This window comes from Bubalus kerabau, chromosome 10 (assembly GCF_029407905.1).
Source record: "Bubalus kerabau isolate K-KA32 ecotype Philippines breed swamp buffalo chromosome 10, PCC_UOA_SB_1v2, whole genome shotgun sequence".
NCBI classification, from domain to species: Eukaryota; Metazoa; Chordata; class Mammalia; order Artiodactyla; family Bovidae; genus Bubalus; species Bubalus kerabau.
In genome coordinates this window covers 66,444,545-66,456,967 of record NC_073633.1, presented here as the reverse complement: position 1 = coordinate 66,456,967, position 12,423 = coordinate 66,444,545, and the positions used below count along the sequence as shown (strand labels likewise).

General features: G+C 36.8%; 1 protein-coding gene and 1 non-coding gene across 11 annotated transcripts in view; both read right to left on the bottom strand.

Annotated features, from left to right (window-relative positions):
• Positions 1 to 12,423, bottom strand: part of CEP152 (centrosomal protein 152) — a 113,106-nt gene that overhangs the window by 15,442 nt on the left and 85,241 nt on the right. For 7 of the 10 annotated variants that reach the window (XM_055538033.1, XM_055538025.1, XM_055538027.1 and 4 more), the window contains 3 exons: positions 10,759 to 10,926; positions 7,508 to 7,607; positions 6,607 to 6,710 (listed from right to left, as the gene is read on the bottom strand). In XM_055538033.1, the coding sequence (XP_055394008.1) occupies positions 6,607 to 6,710; positions 7,508 to 7,607; positions 10,759 to 10,926 (372 nt within the window). The remainder of the gene's footprint in view (positions 1 to 6,606; positions 6,711 to 7,507; positions 7,608 to 10,758; positions 10,927 to 12,423) is intronic. The other 3 variants (XM_055538032.1, XM_055538028.1, XM_055538035.1) reach the window with 1 other exon arrangement.
• TRNAY-AUA (transfer RNA tyrosine (anticodon AUA)) lies at positions 12,025 to 12,096 on the bottom strand. The gene has a single exon. It is a non-coding gene; the product is annotated as a tRNA-Tyr (tRNA).

Genomic DNA, 12,423 nt, shown 5'->3' with positions numbered 1-12,423 from the left:
TTTACATTAATGATATAATCCATTATGAAAATAATGAGAAACCACAGAATAATTCCTAATAACATTAATTTTCTATGGTCTTTAAAAGCTTATGGAAGAAAATAATAATAACTCGTTTAAAACTCATATGGCATTTTTTGGGGGACTAGAGATTTAAATTGTAAGATTATGAAATTTTTAGTTTAATATTAGTGTCCAAGAAGAAAAATGCTGAAAGCAGTTCAAGATGGTGATACAGGAAATCCTGAATTCACCTCCTCCCATGGACATTCCACACCTATAGCCCCATATGGAACAACTGTCTCTGAAAATGACCTGAGAACTAGCAGAAGAGTCACCCACAGCAAAGCCAACATATCAAGGTGAGTAGCAGAGGCAGACACACAGTCTTGTCAAAACCTTCACCTTGGACATGGCATCTCACAATTAGGAATAATAGCACAAAAACAAAGCTTCTCCCTGAGGTGCAAGGGGTTTGAACCCACATCAGATACCCCAACTCTTGGGACCTGAACCAGAGAGTTGAGCCTCCAAAACATCTGGTTTTGGAAACCAAAAAGGTTTACATCCAAGAGACACAAAGTGCTGTAGGAAACTGAGATTCCATTCTTACAGGACCCATGCAGAGACTTGCTCAAGTTGGGAACCCAGTGCAAAACAGCAGCATGATACATGCCTAGACCTTATGTGAAGGAGATGCACTTGATAATCTTAAAGCATCTGTGAGAAGGGCAGAATCTGTTAGAACTCTCCTAGGATCAGAGGTGCTAGCAGGAGCCATTTTCGCACTCGACTTCTACCTTACAAGTCTGGCCCTTACAGGCACATTTTTGCACTCTTCCTGCATACTACAGCCATTTGTCCCACCTCTGCATTCCCCGGTTGTCCTGACACACAAAACCCAGCAGGTGTGCACAGTCCACACAGGGGACATCCCTTGAACACCTGGCCTTGGTGCCTAGAAGGCTTGTGTTTCTGGGCCCCACAGGAATGAAAGAGCCGGAGAGACCATTCTTGGCAATCTACAACCCCCAGGACACAGCAGCCTAAACACACCCTAGTCTTCCTGTGACCACCCCTTCAAGCTGGGAGAGGTAGCTCTCCTATTTCACATAATACATAGAATTAAACACAGAGAGAGTTAAGCAAAATGAAGAAACAAAAAAAAACTTTAATGAAATGGAGGTCAGTAACTTACCTGATAAAGAGTTCAAACTAATGGTCATAAAGATGCTCATCAATAAGAATGGATGAACACAGAGGGAACTTAAACATAAAATAAGCAAGAAATACAAGAAATGTTAAAGAGACTCATTTCAGATGTACGGATATATAAAGGTTAAAGTGAAGGGATGGATCAACACTTCATGCAAATAGAAAGTAAAAGAAAGCTAAAGTACACTACAGTACAGAAAGCTGAAGTAGCTACACTTATATCAAATAAAATAGATGTTAAAACAAAGACTATAATAAAAGACAAAGATCGACACTAGAAAATGATAAAGGGATCAACCCAACAAGAAGATATAAATAACATTTGTTAAAATTTATTCACCCAACACAGGAGCACCAAGACATATAAAACAAGACCTACAAGGAGAAATCAATAGTGATAAAATAATAATAAAGGGATTTAATACCCCATTTACATCAATGGGTATCTCCTCTAGAAAGAAAATAAATAAACATTGGCGTTAAACAATATAGTAGCCTAGATGAACTTAAAAAGATATGTAGAGAACATTTTACTCTAAAACAGGAGAATACACATTTTTTAGGTGCACATAGAACACTCTCCAGTATATAGCACAAGTTAGGCCACCAGTCTCAATGTACTTTTAAAAAATTGAAACCATACCAAGTATCTTTTCCAATCACAATGGTATGAAATTAAAAAATCAAAAAAGGAAACTGGAAAAAGCACGAATATGTGGAGATTAAACATCATGTTACTAAATAATCAAAGAATTAAAGGAATAAAAAAAAACCTAAAGATAAATGAAAAAAGCAATAAAACATACCAAAATATACTAGATATAGCAAAAGCAGTTTTGAAAGAGAAGTTCATAGCAATACAGGCCTACCTTGGGAAACAATGTTAAACAATCTAACTTTACACCTAAAGGAACTAGAAAAAGAAGAAAAAAGAAGGGACAAAGTTAGTAGAAGGAAGAAAATAATAAAAATGAGAATAAAAATAGAGATATAAAAAAATAGAAAAATTCCATGACAAAAATGGGCAGAAGACCTAAATAAACATTTCTCCAAAGAAAACGTACAGATGGCCAACAGGCACATGCAAAGATGTTCAACATCTCTAATTATTAGAGCAGTGTGAATCAAAACTATAATGAGGTATCACCTCACACCAGTGAGAAAGGCCATCATTAAAAAGTTTACAAATAACAAAAGCTGGAGATGGTGTGGAAAAAGGAAACCCTCCTACATTGTTGGTGGGAATGTAAATTGGTACAGCCACTATGAAAAACAAAATGGAAGTTCCTCAAAAAGCTAAAATTAGAGTCACCATCCAAACTAGCAGTACCACTTCTGGGTATATATCTAGTAAAAACTCTAATTCCAAAAGATACGTGCATCCCCAATGTTCATAGCAGCATTATTTACAATAGCCAAGATACAGAAGCAAACTAAATGTCCATTGATGGATGAATGGAAAAAGAAGATGTGGTATACATATATACATACACAATGGAATACTACTCAGCCATAGAAAACAATGAAACAATGCCATTTGCAGCAACATGGATGAACCTAGAGATCATCATGCTAAGTGAAGAAAGAGAAAGACAAATACCATATGATATCACTTATATGTGGAATCTAAAATATGATACAAATGAACTTATTTGCAAATCAGAAAAGGGAATTCCCTGGCAGTCCAGTGGTTAGGACTCCATACTTCCTCTTCAGGAGACATAGATTGGATCCCTGGTCACTGAACTAAGATTCTATAATCCACATGGTAGCACCAAAAAAAACTACCCAGAAACAGATTAACAGACATAGATAACAAATTTATGGCTACCAAAGGGGAAAGGAGGTGTGGTAGGGATAAATTAGGAGTTTGTGATTAGCAGATACAGACTAATATAAAAAAAAGAGATAAATAACAAAGTCCTACTGTATATCAGAGGGAACTATATTCAGTATCCTATAGTAAACCATAATGGGAAATAATATACATATTATGTATAACATATATTATATATACACATATACATGAGTCCCTTTGCTGTACACCAGAAGCCAACACAATGCTGTAAATCAACTATACTTCAATAAAAAAAAAATTTTAATGAAAGAAGAGAGAGGAAAAAAAACAAGATTTACTTAAAAGAAAAACAACAACAACAAAAATGAGAAAAGATCAATAAAACTAATATCTGAGTCTTTGAAAAAAGAAAACTGACAAATCTTTAGCTAGACTCATAAGAAAACCCAGGATCAGATGGCTTCACTATTAAAGTCTACCAACCATTCATAGAAGATATAATATCTACCCTTCTCAAATTCTTGTTAAAAAACCAGAGAAGGGGATATTCCCAAACACATTTCATGAAGCCAGCATTACCCTGGTGCCAAACTAAACAAGAACACCACTTAAAAAAAAAAAAAAGTTAGAGGCCAATATCACTGATGAACACAGACACAAAAATCTTCAAAATACTAACAAATCAAATTGAGCAATACATTAAAAGGAGCATACACCACGATCAAGTGGGATTTATCCCAGGGATGCAAGGACTGTTCAACATTCACAGGTCAATCAGTGCAATATACCACACATTAACAAAACGAGGGATAAAAACAGTGTGGTTTTGGCATAATAACAGAGAGATCAATGGGACAAAATATAGAGCCCAGAAACAAACCCACCCACACGTGGTTGATTAATTTACAACAAAGGAGGCAAGAATATATGATGGGGAAAGGACAATCTCTTCAAAAAATGGTACCAGGAAAACCAAACAGCCACATGCAAAAGAATCAGAGTGTGCCACTTTCTTATAACATATACAAAATCAACTCAAAATGGATTAGGGGCTTGACTGTAAGACCAGAAAACCATAAAATTCCTAGAAGAAAATACTGGCAGTAAACTCATTGACACTGGTCTCAGTGATTTTTTTTTTTTTTTCTTGGACCCAACTCCAAAAGCAGTGGCAACATAAGTAAAAATATATAAGTGAAAGTGAAGTCGCTCAGTCATGTCCAACTCTTTGGGACCCCGTGGACTATAGCCCACCAGGCTCCTCTGTCCATGGGATTCTCCAGGCAAGAGTACTGGAGTGGGTTGCCATTTCCTTCTCCAGGGGATCTTCCCAACCCAGGGATCTTCCCAACCCAGGGATCAAATCCAGGTCTCCCGCATTACAGGCAGATGCTTTAACCTGTGAGCCACCAGGGACGCCTAATAAATAAGTGAGACTACATCAAACTACAATGCTTCTGCACAGCAAAGGAAACCATCAAAAAGATAAAAAGGCAACCTATTAAATAAATGAAAGAAGATATTTGCAAATTATATATCTAATAAGGGATTAATTTCCAAAATATATATAAAGAACTCATACAACTCAGTATCAACAAGAAACAAACAACCTGATTAAAAAATGGGCAGAAGAATAGACAGGTTTCCAAACAAAACAGAGATGACCAATAAGTACATGCTCAACATCACTAATCATCATGGAAATGCAAGTCAAAATCACAATGAGGTGTCACCTCACAGCTGTTAGAATGGCTATTATCAAAAGACCAAGATGTGTTAGTGAGCATGTGGAGGAAAAGAGAAACTATGAATTGGTGATGGGAATGTAGACTGGCATAGCCACTATGGAGGTTCCTCAAGCATACTCAAACAGTATGGCGGTTCCTCAAAAAATGAAAAATAGTACTACTATATAATCCAGCAATTTCACTTCTGGATATTTATCAAAAGAAAGTGAAAACACTAATTCAGCAAGATCTATGTGTGCCAATGTTCACTGCAGCATTATGCACAATAGCCAAGCTATCCAAACAACCTAAGCATCCATCAGTGGATGAATGGATAAAGATGTGGTATATACATACAATGATACTACTCAGCCATAAAAAAACAACAAAGTCTTGCCATTTGTGACAACCTGGGTGGATCTTGAGGGCATTATGCTAAGTGAACTGTCAGAGAAAGACAAATAGTGTATGATTTCATTTATATGTGGAATCTTAAAAAACAAAGCAAATGAACAGAGAACAGACTAGTGATTGCCAGAGGGGAGAAGGTTGAACAGTGGGCAAAATGGGGAAGAGGGTCGGTAAGTGCAAAGTCATGAGGATGAGGAAGTACAGCACAGGCGACTATAGTGAAGAATACCTTACAGCCGTCCCCCTCTTATCCCTGGGGAATACATGCCAAGACCCTTAATGGATGCTTGAAACCACGTACTGAAACCTATATATACTACATTTTTTCTGATGCATACATCGCCTTCTTAACATTTAATTTATAAATTAGGCACAGTAAGAGATTAACAACAGTAATTAGTAAGACAGCAATTTTAACAATTTAATAAAATTATGTGAATGTGATCTCTCTCTAAATATCTTATTGTGCATATTTAATGTCTTTTTCATTTTAACTAAGCACTTATCATCCACTATATCTGTAATTTTTGCAGTTTGAGGTGTGACAGCAAGACTATCATGAATTGTTTTCTTTCTTCACAATTTCATGGGTAGAAGATCTGTCCTCACTGTAGATCTCAGCAACCTCACCACATGATTTTTTCTTTCCTTATTAAGTCGAGAACTTTTACCTTTTTACTTAAAGGAAGCACTTTCCAGCTTCTCTTTGGCATATATGAATTGCTAACATCCCTATTCTTGCATTTTGCGGCCTTTATTAGGTAAAAGAAGGGTTATGAACACAACCACTACGATATAGTGATAGTGGGTCCAATAACCGAGGTGGGTACTAAGTGACCAACAGGCAGAATACGCTGGACAAAGGGGGTGATGCACTTCCAGAGGCAGACACAGCATGATGGCTGGGATTTCATCATGCTACTCAAAATGGTCTGCAATTTAAAACTTACTATTTATGCAGTTTTCCACTTCATGTTTTTGGACTACAGTAGACCACAGGTAACTGAAACCATGAAAGTAAAATCACAGATAAGAGGGGACTATTGTATATTTTGTAACTTTGTATGGTGATGGGGAAACTAGACTTATTGTGGTGATCACTTCACAGCATAAACAAACACTGAATCAATTATGTTACAGCCTGAAACTAATATAGTGATATATGTCAGTTATACTTTAAAATCTATATACACATACATTTTAGTCCCCAAAAAACCCCAGGATAATTAACAATATAAAAATATCTCTATCCTTGTGCCACTTCCCAAATTTTAGTGGCAAACTCCAAATTTACTTGGGTAAAATCACCTATGACGGCATAATTTAGAAAAGCTATCAATGATTTCTTCTAAAAACAGGTAATATCTCAGATTAAGGTAGTTCAGAAAATTCCCCCAAATTACTACTATTAGTTACAAAAAAGACCCAAACCACCTTAAAACCTTAGAGACTTACGCTTAATCTTTTTTACAGCTTTAATGTATTGCCCACGAAGTTCTTCCAAGGCCACCTCATTGCATGGAAGGCAGGCATTTTCAATAGCTCCTTCTGACAGTGACCTAAAAAAATACAGAGATTAAGTGAAAAATGTAATTTGAAAATATGTATATATAATTTTTAAAATATATATAAATATATATTCTAATAAAACAAGCTAAGGTGTGCTAAAAAATTCACATCTGAGGATCTCGACTATAATTATTTAGGAGAAAAAGGCAAACTTAAGTGTTACGGTTACTTATACCACAATAAACCCACAAGATGAAAACCTATGCAGTTACTAAAGAGCACATTATAAAAGCATATCTAATGACATGGGGGAAGAGTTTATCTTACAATACTAATAAAAGGTCACAAAGTAGCTTATATAATAATCTCAATTTTTAAAACATGTGCACATGTTGTGTTTGTACAAAAGTGAAAGTGAAAGTCACTCAGTCATGTCTCTTTGTGACCCCTTGGATATACAGTCCATGGAATTCTCCAGGCCAGAATACTGGAGTGGGTAGCCGTTCCCTTCTCCAAGAGATCTCCCAAACCAGGGATCAAAGCCAGGTCTCCCATATTGCAGGCAGATTCTTTATCTGCTGAACCTCCAGAGAAGCCCAAGAATACTGGAGTGGGTAACCTCTCCCTTCTCCAGCAGATCTTCCCAACTCAAAGACTTTAAATAAAGAGTATCTTCTGGGAATACGATTTTAAAAGATCCTTTTTTTTTTTTTTTTCCATATTTTTTGCTATGCAACAATAACAGTAATTGATGTTCTTGGTATGATAATATTGATAGGACTGTTATTTTTTAAAAAAGTAAAGATACTCAGAAATAAACAGTTTCTTTGAAATAGTAAAAGTCTACCTTGGTGGTAGTGTTTTACAAAGTGTTCTCAGTTCTTCTAATTTATTCTTCATGTCATTGTTTTCTTCCATTAATTCTTCAACAACTTTAGTATTCTCTTCTAAAAAAGAAAGTTTATAGTATATTGATCAATCTCTTTTTCTCTGTCTTTCCCTTAAATTACCAGCACAAATGTTCATAGAAGAGACTGCCAAATTTCCAGGTGTTCCCTGGTGTCATTTGTTCCCTGATAAACCCAAATCTGACCACCCACTGTTCTATATTCTCAGCACTTTAAATCTGTATTCCATTTTCAACTTATTTTGGGTTACAGACTGTCCTGGAATAAATCTCCAATTGCTTTATATGCATGTGGTTTGCTTTCCAGTTAGATAGAAGGCTTTATTTAGCAATACAGGTTTCCTAATTCCATGTCCCTCCTGGATCCTGGCATGCAGTATATGCGCATATAAACTGATTATTGAACAAGCACCTCAATACAAAATTAAGAGAAAAAAGTTAAGCTTAAATAGGTGCCATTTTCAAAAATAACATAAGATCTTCAACTCTTTGAACTTTTAAAAACAAAATGAGGAGACTGATGGAGTCCATGTGGCACAGAGGACAAAGTATAAATTTCAGAGTCAGAAAGACACAGTTTAAGGCCTTCTTATCCACTGGATGAGCTTAGGCAAATTACTGAATCTTTCTGAAACTGAGTTTTTTCATGTGTAAAATGGGGATAGTGTTATTGACCTTGAAGATTATAATGGAAATGAAATAGTAAATGCACAGCACCTTATACAAGGTCTGGCAATAACAATGTTTAATAAATATGAACATGGCACCCCTTGTTTCCTACTATACCAGCCTTTCAACACACCCTACAAGTTGGGGAATGAATCATTCTGTTCTCCCAGTGATGGATACAGCTTGTATATTTCTAAACCACCCACTCTTACTCCATCACTTTTCAATAAATGCTACCATGACAGTGGAAAATGGAACTTAAGAAACAATAAAGCAACCAAAATAGCAAAAATTTTATCAACTAGCGGATTTACATTAACACAAACACTGAAATTATCAAATGGCTTAAATTCTGACCCTGACCTCTTTTATTAGCTTGTTGTTTTGAGCCAATTACCAACTTTCTTGGATTATTTCTAAGTCTACAAATTACAGAAGTTATCAGCCTCAAAATACACTATGTAAAATAACTATTGTATAATCACAATATACAGTGCTAAATATTATTATCTGTAAATAACCACAAACTACTACCCTTATCATTTTATTATATAAAACAAATTTCTTGATTTTCATCAAATTTTACAACAGCCTCCTCCACAGGAGGAGAAATTTACCTCCACAGTTGGACAAATTTACTTGCTCTCCAGCCTCTGTTAAAGACCTAAGCAATCACCACGGGAACTACAGTTGTTAAAATTTTTATCTCAAAATTGCTGAAACACTTTCTCAGCATTAAAGCAATTATGATCTATCTTTAGCAGACTTAGGAAGCAAGTAATGGGAGTAGGTGGCTTCTCTTGGGCAAAAATATTTACCGAGTGTGCTATGATGCCAGGTACTGTGCTAAGGCTGGGACAGGATTCAATCCTTGTCACCATCACACTCCAAAGGAGAATTCATACATTAAATAATCGCAAGGATGACAAGCGTTACAAACCTCATAGGAGCAGTGGGAAATGTCTAACAGAAGAAACTAGCCAAGTCTGGGGTGCTTAGGAAGGCCTCTATAGGGAAATCATGTCCCAGGGGGTTGACGAGGAGGAGTTAGCCAGGCATTGTGACCAGGATGGGGAGACAGATGCTGTTGGTAAAGGAAGAGGTGCACAAAGGCCCAGAGAGTCAGTGAAATCCCTGCCACAGCTCTGTGAGAGAATAAGAGGGCTGGGCAGGAGATGAGCCTGAAAGGCTGGCAGAAGTGGGATCAGGGAGGGCTTCTTAAATTATGTCAAATTGTGTTTTACACCGAGGGCCAGACAAGCCACTGCGGCACTTTAAACAACAGAGTGCCACAGCCATATTTACTTTTCTAAAAGGCTGCTCTAGCTTCCTGATGGAGAATGGATTGGAGGGGCAAGACTGGAAGCAGAAAGAGATGACTGTTGCCTAAGCAAGTGACAGAGGCGAATGGAGGAAAAAAGTGAACCTACCCATTGTTTGGGACCCTTGCATTCAGTCCTTCCTTCATTCAAGCATTTATTACTGTCTTGTATATAATGGGTACCAGACTATAAGGATAAATGAGATAATATCTCAACAAATCTACAGGTTAAAAAGATGTTGGGCAAGTCATCAAAAAGTGAGATACAGAATGTTAACAGAGGAGGAGACAAATGTCCTGAGGCCACACAGAAGCAGCCCATCTAGCCCACACTGGTAAAAATCAAGGCTCTGCAGACAAGATATCTTCTCAATTGAATTCTAAAGGATGGGCAAGAGTAGGGCCAAAACAAGAATGAGAGGGGAAAGCATAGGACAGAATGACAATATTGTAAAAGAAAATTCCTGACCAGCTAGGGCATCTGAAATATTTCAAAGGTAAGGAATACAGAGCACAGGGTGTAAGTCAACACCCTGTGAAATGTAAGAGGGAGCAGCCTTGTGAGCCCAATAGCTCCCTTCTTCAAGGGGGCAATAGGAAAAGGCAGAAGACAGGTCTTTTAGACAACTCCCTGACAGCACTGTGAAGAACGGACAGAGAGGAGGCCACATCAGACCCAGACGCCTTGGTTCATGTCTCTTCCCTCTGCCTGGAATGCCATTCTCTTTGGCAAACACATTCATCTTTCAAGGCTTAGTCAAGTCTTCCTTAACTTTAATAGGAGGAAGAATCAACTAACATCCTTTCTTCCTAGTTTACATGAACGTACTGCCAGCTACCCAGAGCTGCAATTATTCATTAATGTTTTCAGTTCTCCTCTTTTAATGATAAGCTTCTTGAAGCAAGAGAACAGAGTCCTGTACATCTCATCAGAAGTGGAATTTTGTCTGATGTCTTCACTGCCGTACCTTCAGTGCCTAGAACACTGCTTGACACACATTAAGCACTCAAAAGCTATTCAATCAAAAAAAGAAGGACCAAGTTCAATAATAATTATTTGCCTAATAAAAATAAGATCCAAATTAGTTAATGTAAATCCCAAAGATAATCAATGCTTCCATTAACTAAAATGTCACATTTGAATATTCCAACCCGGATCAAGGAGATTTACACTGGTAGCAGTGTTACTTCAAATGCTAACCTCCGATTTTTTCCACTACAGCTTTGTGCTTCCTTTCTAAATGCTGAAGATGCCTACAGCATTTCTCCAGTTTTCTTTTCAGATCTTGACATTCCTGCTTTGCATTTTCAAGTTCTTGGAAGCAGTGTCCACAGCATGAATCTTTAATTTCAAGGATCTTTTTCTCATCTGCAAAAATTAAATGATAGCACACTTTTATATCAATTTAGACTACGAGAAGGAAGGAAACCAGATCACATGACTAAAGGTTATAGTGTAACTGAAAAAAGTATGATGCTTAAGAAAAAGAGACTTGAATTTAAATCCTGTTTTCACTATTTACTGGCTGTTGCATTACTTAACCTTTGAGACTCAGTTTCCTAATATGGAAAATTGAATAATACCATCTATTTTAAAAACTGCTCTGAAACACAATGCTCAGATCTTAGTATCGAATACAATTGTCCACTAAAAGGAACCAGGGTTCTTCAAGAAATGGCTGACTCCAGTACTGAGACAGGGTACATTCAAGATGAGACTAGAATATTTTGCTAGGAGAAGGACATTTTTATGGTCTTGAAAGTATCTCCCCACAGATTCCTCATTAGCTGTGAGGGAGAAAAAAACACGGTAATTATACAGTGAAGAAACTGGACAAGAATAAATATGAACCTCACACACCTCCAGGTGTAGTATCACACCACCTGTGCAGTGGTCCAACTAAGAAAACACAATCCAGGACAAATCATGAAGAAACACCAGACAAACTCAAAATGAGGAAAGTTCTATTAAAAGCCAGGGGTTGACAGGTTTTGGGGAGAGTGAAGAATATAGCTCTCAAAAATATTAATGTCATAAAAGGCAAAGAGAAGCCATAGAAATACCCTAGATTAAGAGAGATTGAGACGTGACATCTAAATATAATACGTGACCCCAGACAGACTGCAGTACCGTAAGGGGAAAAAATGCTATAAAGACTTTATTAGATCAATTGACAAAATTAGAATACAAAGAGCAGATTGATAAAACTATGTAACACATATTTTCATCTAATGTTAAATTTACTATACTGAAGTACATAAGAAAAATCCCTATTTTTGGGAAAATACACACTGAAGTATTTGGGGGTAAAAGGGCATAAAGTATATAGTGAAAGTGAAAGTGAAGTCACTCAGTTGTGCCCGACTTTTTGCAACCCATGGACTGTAGCCTAACAGGCTCCTCCATCCATGGGATTTTCCAGGCAAGAATACTGGAGTGGGTTGCCATTTCCTTCTCTAGGAGATCTTCCCAACCCAGGGATTGAACCTGGGTCTCCCGCATTATAGGCAGATGCTTTACCATCTGAGCCACCAGGGAAGTCCTATAATGTATATGACCTATCCTCAAATGGTTCAGAAAGAAATGAAATGTTCACAGACATGTACACACGGAGGAACACAAACGGGGTAATATGTTATCACTAAGTGTATCTAGGTTAAGGGTATACGAGCAATCTTTGCAACTATTTTTATTTTTGCAACTTTTCTGTAAGATTTGACATTATCTCCAAATTTTAAAAAAAAAGATATAAAACTGTCAGGAGGTATAAACGTACAAATATTGTCTGGCACAGAACCTGGCATAGAGCAAGTATACAATAAGGAATAGCTATGGCTACTAGTAACATATAAAGTTTATAAAATT